The sequence below is a fragment of the Procambarus clarkii genome, chromosome 45 (genome assembly GCF_040958095.1).
Source record: "Procambarus clarkii isolate CNS0578487 chromosome 45, FALCON_Pclarkii_2.0, whole genome shotgun sequence".
In the NCBI taxonomy this organism is placed as follows: domain Eukaryota; kingdom Metazoa; phylum Arthropoda; class Malacostraca; order Decapoda; family Cambaridae; genus Procambarus; species Procambarus clarkii.
In genome coordinates, this window is record NC_091194.1 from 7,707,435 (window position 1) to 7,716,921 (window position 9,487).

Here is a 9,487-nt window from a genome sequence, read left to right on the forward strand (position 1 = left end):
TAGTGGGGTTGTAGGGGGGTTGTAGTGTGGTTGTAGTGTGGTTGTAGTGGGGTTGTAGGGGGTTGTAGTGGGGTTGTAGGGGGGTTGTAGTGGGGTTGTAGTGGGGTTGTAGTGGGGTTGTAGGGGGGTTGTAGTGGGGTTGTAGGGGGGTTGTAGTGGGGTTGTAGGGGGGTTGTAGTGGGGTTGTAGTGGGGTTGTAGTGGGGTTGTAGGGGGGTTGTAGTGGGGTTGTAGGGGGGTTGTAGTGTGGTTGTAATGGGGTTGTAGTGGGGTTGTAGGGGGGTTGTAGTGGGGTTGTAGTGGGGTTGTAGGGGGGTTGTAGTGGGGTTGTAGGGGGGTTGTAGTGTGGTTGTAGTGGGGTTGTAGTGGGGTTGTAGGGGGGTTGTAGTGGGGTTGTAGGGGGGTTGTAGTGGGGTTGTAGGGGGGTTGTAGGGGGGTTGTGGTGGGGTTGTAGTGGGGTTGTAGGGGGGAGAACACAATTACACTACACAAATCACAATAGCGTGATGCATCAAATGAACAAATTCACAAGGGCCGTAACGAGGGTTCGAACTTACGTCCAAGAGAGGATCCCAGACGCTGCCTTAATCGACTGAGAACACAATATTTTCGGAGCGAGATTACCTGTTGATGGCTTCCAGAGTTGTGCTAATTCAGACTTCCTTGATGAGTACCGTACTCACTGCCACTCATACTCATCACTGCCACCCATACTCATCACTGTCACCCATACTCATCACAGTCACCCATACTCATCACAGTCACCCATACTCATCACAGTCACCCATACTCATCACAGTCACCCATACTCATCACTGCCACTCATACTCATCACTGCCACCCATACTCATCACTGCCACCCATACTCATCACAGTCACCCATACTCATCACCGCCACCCATACTCATCACAGTCACCCATACTCATCACAGTCACCCATACTCATCACAGTCACCCATACTCATCACAGTCACCCATACTCATCACCGCCACCCATACTCATCACAGTCACCCATACTCATCACAGTCACCCATACTCATCACAGTCACCCATACTCATCACAGTCACCCATACTCATCACAGTCACCCATACTCATCACTGCCACTCATACTCATCACAGTCACCCATACTCATCACAGTCACCCATACTCATCACCGCTACGATCAACTTTCCGGAAGAAACATTTGTCAATGTTTACATAATGAACAACTCCCCAAAAAACAATTTTCCTCAAATATAAATGAGTATTTATGTTCATTTTGTGTATTGTTAACCCAGAGTTAGGTTTGGTTAGGTTAGGGTTGTAGTTTTGTTTGTAATTATTTGCTTGAGTGAGCGCAATGTATATGTATATATATATATGTATATGTATATATATATGTATATGTATATATATGTATATGTATATGTATATGTATATATATATATGTATATGTATATATATGTATATGTATATATATGTATATGTATATACATGTATATGTATATGTATATACAACCCACCCGTATATGACACCATGTAGGGCTGTTGATCTTCCTACTCTTAAGAGACCGAACACATCCATCACAGCCTAACTAATCCGATATCTCAAGGCGGAAACCAAAGGAGTTATCTTTTTGGAAGACTGGTTTGGATACCTGTAATTTACCTGGAGTTCTTCTAGTGGCCAAGACGGGCCTGGTGGCCAGGCTTCAGCAATCATAGCTTGGTCCAACAGGCTGTTGCTGGGAGCGGCCCGCAGACCTACATATATATCCATCCACCACAACTGGGGTTTGGGGATAGGGGGCGGGGGGGGGGGGAGGATAACTTACTACCTAGACTAAGAAGTCTTGACAAGTGTGAGATGAGACTTACGTCCGGGTTGCTGGTGTTCTTCCAGTAGAGGTAGAATCCTTGTGGGTCCACCTTAAGCGTGACGGGCATCCCTGATGAGCTGTCCTGTAGGGTGAGAGAATAGTGTTACTAGGGTGTTAGCTCTGACACACACACACACACACACACACACACACACACACACACACACACACACACACACACACACTCACACACACACACTCACACACACACACACACACACACACACACACACACACACACACACACACTCACACACACACACACACACACACACACACACACACACACACTCACACACACACACACACACACACACACACACACACACACACACACACACACACTCTTCATGCAGTAGTGACCTGCGTTACTAGGGTGGTCTGACACACCCTACAAGCCTATACAGTACTACGTTATTTGGGCTTCAGTTATTCTCTACTTGTTTGTGTTGGGGGGGGGCAGGTGATTTGGTAGGAACAGGTGGTGGAGAAGGGGGGGAACAGGTGGTGGAGAAGGGGGGGGGAAACAGGTGGTGGTGAGGAGGGGGGGGGAGGGAGACAGTGGCTTCTCTCTCTCTCTCTCTCTCTCTCTCTCTCTCTCTCTCTCTCTCTCTCTCTCTCTCTCTCTCTCTCTCTCTCTCTCTCTCCATCAGCAAATGAAGCCTCCACGGGTCACCTAGAAGTTCCTGCACCTTAACCGCTGACCACATGTAGACCACTCGTACACTGACACCCTCACGACGTGGGGGGAGGGAGGATGAGAGGGAGGGGACTGAGGGAGAGGGACTGAAGGAGAGAGGGCAGATGAAGGGAGGAAGAGATCAGCACACCTTGAGGAAGATGCCACTCAAACCAAACTGGGAAGGGTAAAGAATGAGTGCGTCTTACCCTACCTTCCCTTCCCCTAGCCTCAGCTTACCTTACCTATGCCCTGCCCTCCCCACTCGTCTCTGCCACAGTCTAAGCTGTTTGCCCACTTCACCGCTTGTCATCATGGCCAGGACGCACAAAACATACCCACACTGTCCTTGTTGAAAGACTAACGACCATCCATACCTCAAACATTCCACAGTGTTCCCAGGCATTTCCAAGGACACCCACAGGCACCCACAGGCATCCACAGGCATCTACAGGCATCCACAGCCTCCCACAGGCTGCCACAGGCTGCCACAGCCTCCCACAGCCTCCCACAGGCTGCCACAGCCTTCCACAGCCACCCACAGGCTGCCACAGCCATCCACAGCCTCCCACAGGCTGCCACAGGCTGCCACAGCCTCCCACAGGCTGCCACAGCCTTCCACAGCCACCCACAGGCTGCCACAGCCCAACCCGTTCTCGCAAATTTAATAAGTCAATATTGACTTATTAAATATGTGCATAGGTGACATACTTAACATAATAGATACCCTTAAAAAGATTCATAGAAAACACCGACCTTACCTAACCTTGTTAGTATCTTAAGATAAGCATCTTATTGCTTCGTAATTACAATTATTACCCAACCTATAATAGGTATAGGTTAAGTAATAATTGTAATTACGAAGCAATAAGATGCTTATCTTAAGATACTAACAAGGTTAGGTAAGGTCGGTGTTTTCTATGAATCTTTTTAGGGGTATTTATTATGTTTAGTATATCACCTATGCACGTAGTTGATAAGTCAATATTGACTTTACGAATTTGCGAGAACGGGTTGCACAGCCATCCACAGCCACCCACAGGCTGCCACAGCCTTCCACAGCCACCCACAGGCTGCCACAGCCATCCACAGCCTCCCACAGGCTGCCACAGGCTGCCACAGCCTCCCACAGGCTGCCACAGGCCCCCAAACACCTGCGGAACAACGGAGACACCTGTGTCTAGGATTATCGCTGCATACGAATGCAGATCAATTTTGCCAGTTTTCTTATTATACTAATAACTACCACACATTTACCTAACATTATATAATAAGTCTATTACGTTATTACCATATTTCCCATTATAAACTAACGTATAAGCGTGAGGACAGGTTGATGTATTACAACCACCGTACTCACATCTGTGTTGATGTTTCGTGACGCGTCAAATACGTCCAACTGGAAAGAATACACTGATTCTTACACACAGGAGGGTACAGGAGCAGACGACTGCTGACTCCTGTTAGCAGGCTGAGAGCTTTCCCTTCCCATAGCTCATGGTAAGCCTTACCCTACTAGTTTTACACACAGGAGGGTACAGGAGCAGACGACTGCTGGCTCCTGTTAGCAGGCTGAGAGCTTTCCCTTCCCATAGCTCATGGTAAGCCTTACCCTACTAGTTTTACACACAGGAGAGTACAGGAGCAGACGACTGCTGACTCCTGTTAGCAGGCTGAGAGCTTTCCCTTCCCATAGCTCATGGTAAGCCTTACCCTACTAGTTTCCCCCTGGAACACGACCCGCCAATCAGTTTACGCTCAAGGATCGGTGCCCAATCATCCTTTCGTAATCAGGGCTCGAACTCGGCTCTGCAGCATTCTTAAACTCCTTTAAAACTGTGTTTACTCTCTCTCGTCCATTCAGTCACTATACTCATGTTCACCCGCGTGTGAAGGCTTAAGAACAAATGTGGTGTGTTAATAGCAAGGGTCATCGCCTCTATGACGATGGGAAACATAGAGGAAAGTTTTATGTTGACGTCTTCTGCGAGCTCTGTTTTAAGTGCTTCAGAGTACATTAGTCTGAGCAACTTAGGCACTATGACAGTCCCCACCCACTCACCAGTCACCCTGCACAGTTGGGTGAGGCTAGGGAAAGCACAAGTCTGTGTACCACAGTAGGCAGCAGACAACTGTGGAGCAGACCGCAGCAGAGGACTGTGTACCACAGTAGGTAGCAGACCGCAGCAGAGGACTGTGTACCACAGGGTCGACAGTTTCCCTTGCTGAAAGCCCTATTTCCGCTTGTTCAATATTCCCCCGCGCGGTGGTCGGCGGACTGGTGATTGGAGGCCATGATTGTAGGTGGGGTCGATGGTGGTAGTTATGGGCGTGTTATCAGTGTCGGCGCCAACGCCCCACACACACACACACACACACACACACACACACACACACACACACACTAACACAGATACATACACACAATTTGTTTACCAAAATTAAAACACACATATTTTCCAGATTTCAGTTCTGAAAATCTAAGGCATCTTGGTTAAAATCTAATGAAATTTGCTTTAGATAAAACATCATTGTGTCATATTAATTATTATATTATTATAATTTAAACGTATATAAATTATTTATTGTAAATGATTTTTAATAAAAATATCTCTGAAGAGTTTGACCCAACAGCCTGCTTGACCAAACCACCAACCAGGAGGCCTGGCCAGAAACAGGGCCGCTGGTATCTTGATCCCCGAACCCAACAACATGCAATCAACCAAACACCGGCCTAAAAAAATAGTTATTAATTTATATAAAAGAAAAAATACCATATTATATATTAGAATTTAGTGTAAAGTTATGCCTAGTAAGGGTTAGGTGTTTAAGTTGGTAAATATACAGTCATACAACCACTAGTTACTGTATGATTGAACATACACTATACAACAAAACTATATCAATTAAACTATGTTATCCAATGTATTCTTCTTAACAAAACAAAAACACACACAGCGCCATATTTGAAATCATCTCATGGTTATATGGTTGAAAGCGTGTGCAGGATACACGCTTTCACCACGTGTGAACGTGCTGTAACCACGTGCTGTAACCACCACGTGGTTACAGCACGTGGTGGTCAAGCACCGGGATTTTGACGTTATCACACATATCCTCCAAAGGATACCTGATCAACCAGGCTGTGACTCATACGTCAGCAGCCGCGTCAAATATTGTGTTATTGTGAACAGCCGCGTCCAACAGCCTGGTTAACCAGTTCAGCAACGAGGAGGCCTGGTCGACGACCGGGCCGCGGGGTCGCTAAGCCCCGAAATCACCTCAAGGTAGGCAAAAAAAATCCGGCACTTTGAGCACATAAAACACGGTATAAAACCTCGGGATATATCGCATACTCCATGGTACAACCTCGGAGCATACCACATACTCCATGGTACAACCTCGGAGCATACCACATACTCCATGGTACAACCTCGGAGCATACCACATAGTCCATGGTACAACCTCGGAGCATACCACATAGTCCATGGTACAACCTCGGAGCATACCACATAGTCCATGGTACAACCTCGGAGCATACCACATACTCCATGGTACAACCTCGGAGCATACCACATAGTCCATGGTACAACCTCGGAGCATACCACATAGTCCATGGTACAACCTCGGAGCATACCACATAGTCCATGGTACAACCTCGGAGCATACCACATAGTCCATGGTACAACCTCGGAGCATACCACATAGTCCATGGTACAACCTCGGAGCATACCACATAGTCCATGGTACAACCTCGGAGCATGCCACATAGTCCATGGTACAACCTCGGAGCATGCCACATACTAGCACATACTCCAGAATTTGGCACACTTCCTGTTATAAATATAATATGCATATAACGACAGCAATATCAGCGAGGGTACAGAAGCAATATATATAGGAAGACACTGTGATCCTTGACTGTAAAGTCCTGTTATCTTAGATACTATGCACCCCGATACACCAGGATGTCCCCAGTATGGGAGGTCACCATCATGGCAGGTCACCATCATGGGAGGTCACCATCATGGCAGGTCACCATCATGGCAGGTCACCATCATGGCAGGTCACCATCATGGCAGGTCACCATCATGGCAGGTCACCATCATGGCAGGTCACCATCATGGAAGGTCACCATCATGGGAGGTCACCATCATGGGAGGTCACCATCATGGGAGGTCACCATCATGGCAGGTCACCATCATGGGAGGTCACCATCATGGCAGGTCACCATCATGGGAGGTCACCCTCTCTACAGTAAAGGAGTCTTCACAGTACGGACTTTCCCACAGAAAGGGGGGGGCCTACTGTTAAGGGTTACCCAACAGAAGGGGGTCATTATGAACAGATTTCCCAACAGAAGGAAGGCCCCACGTACAACAGGAATCCACCACTTCCTTCAAATACCACCAAGAAAATCAGAACCTTACGAAACCTGTACATCTTTCCTCAATCATGGCGGCTATGTTTACATATATTAAACAGATCATAAGCCACGAAACCCAACGTGGTTGTTTATAATAAGAATAACCTCGGGTTGTGAAGTTTCCAAACTCGTAATTAAACTGTTTAATGTAAACAAAGGCGCCATGATTAAGTAAAGATGTACAGGTTTCGTAAGGAATTGTGTAAATGCTGCACGACTACACAGAACTTATAAGAAGTATGAGGACAGGACAGGAGGAAGGAGCCGAGTAACTATGCCCAACCACTTCGACGGTCGGAGAGCCTATAGATCAAGCAATCACAGACAAGCCTGGCCTCAGGCTGGGCTTGGGGAGCATAACCCCCAGAACCTATTCCAGATAAGAAATCCTTAGTCATAATATAAGCAAAAGAGGCCTAATCTATTACACATGCAGTAGGCCTAGGAAATGTTAGGTATGGCTGTCTTCTTTTATGAACCCTTCGCATCATCAACAGAACAACACAGCAGCGTCAAAAAAACTAAAACTAAATATCGATAAGATTTTTTTCTGTACTGAGGAAGTATAATGGATCATACTTAAATTTATACAACAAAATTAAGATCATAAAAAGATGTAATAAAATTCATTTTTGTGTGTGTGTGTGTGTGTGCATCAATGCAAGACTAATATCATTGCCATAGTGTACATTCCAGTATCTCTGAAGAAATCATTTACCAGTGGGAGGGGTGACCAAGCATATTTAGACTGATAATATATAACACAATCACTGTGTACCGGTTATCACAACCAGCAATACTGTTATCATTATAATTATAACCTCAACAAATGGTTATGACACCATAAGTATCACCACCATAAGAAAACACGTGTCACCACCATAACAAGTATCACTGTCAAAAGTGAATCCCACCGCTGCCACCATTACCCCACCGCTGCCACCATTACCCACCGCTGCCACCATTACCCCACCGCTGCCACCATTACCCACCGCTGCCACCATTACCCCACCGCTGCCACCATTACCCCACCGCTGCCACCATTACCCCACCGCTGCCACCATTACCCCACCGCTGCCACCATTACCCCACCGCTGCCACCATTACCCCACCGCTGCCACCATTACCCCACCGCTGCCACCATTACCCCACCGCTGCCACCATTACCCCACCGCTGCCACCATTACCCCACCACTGCCACCATTATCCACCGCGCCAAGGGCACGTCCTCACCATTTCCTGGGTGTGAGAGGTTGTGTGGTTGCTGTGTGTGTCGCCTCCAGGTCCCCAACAACCAAACCATTACTACCTTGGAAAAGTCTCTCTCTCTCTCTCTCGGGTTTTTGTGCGAGTCACGGGGAAGTTGGGTGGTCTGATCGGCGCACCAGGAATTTATATTGCACTCAAGTCATGAATAATGTATAGGGAATCCACCAATATCTGCCCCGGAGGGGTGAGGGGGGGGGGCTGTGTTAGGCTGCACACCTCTCATTTAGCTCTATGTGTGTTATTCAACATTGAAATTGGATATGTGGAGATATTTTATGTTGACCAGACCACACACTAGAAATTGAAGGGACGACGACGTTTCGGTCCGTCCTGGACCATTCTCAACTCATCGACTTGAGAATGGTCCAGGACGGATCGAAACGTCGTCGTCCCTTCAATTTCTAGTGTGTGGTCTGGTCAACATACTTCAGCCACGTTATTGTGACTCATCGCCTGCAAATATTTTATGTTTTATGTCTTTGGGAAATAGACTATGGTCTTTACCTGTTTTACTGTAACTTGGAGGTTCACAATGTTTATTCCACTAAGTGTTTTGGAGTGTTTAAAACAGCATCTCTCGCGTGTGTGCAAGTGGGAGGTGTTTATATATGTTTATTTAGTAGTGCAACAGTGGCAGAAGACTTTAATGTTTTCTTATTGGTGATTAATAATATTATATAATCCACGTTTTCCTTAACTGAGCGTGTTGATTTGGTTGGAATCTTGGCCAAGTATACCCCTCACACCCTCACCATAAACACTACATCCCTCTTTGTTCACTATAACACCCCCTTCCTCTCCACTACAACACTCCTCCTCCCTCCACCACAACACTCCTTCTCCCTCCACCACAACACTCCTTCTCCCTCCACCACAACACTCCTTCTCCCTCCACTACAACACTCCTCCTCCCTCCACCACAACACTCCTTCTCCCTCCACCACAACACTCCTTCTCCCTCCACCACAACACTCCTCCTCCCTCCACCACAACACTCCTTCTCCCTCCACCACAACACTCCTTCTCCCTCCACCACAACACTCCTTCTCCCTCCACCACAACACTCCTTCTCCCTCCACCACAACACTCCTTCTCCCTCCACCACAACACTCCATCAAAGAGGATCAATCCCTTACCCCTTCACTGCAACACCACCACCATTCCACCCCCTCCACCAAAACACCTCTCCCCCCTCCCTTCACCACAACACCCCAACCCTCCCCCACTATACCCCTCCCCTTGCAACATTCC

At 47.2% G+C, this 9,487-nt stretch overlaps 1 protein-coding gene across 10 annotated transcripts in view; it reads right to left on the reverse strand.

Moving 5' to 3' along the window:
* Plc21C (Phospholipase C at 21C) overlaps positions 1-9,487 on the reverse strand; it is a 298,940-nt gene that overhangs the window by 137,718 nt on the left and 151,735 nt on the right. For all 10 annotated transcript variants that reach the window (XM_069301328.1, XM_069301327.1, XM_069301326.1 and 7 more), the window contains one exon: positions 1,861-1,944. In XM_069301328.1, coding sequence (XP_069157429.1) covers positions 1,861-1,944 — 84 coding nt within the window. The remainder of the gene's footprint in view (positions 1-1,860; positions 1,945-9,487) is intronic.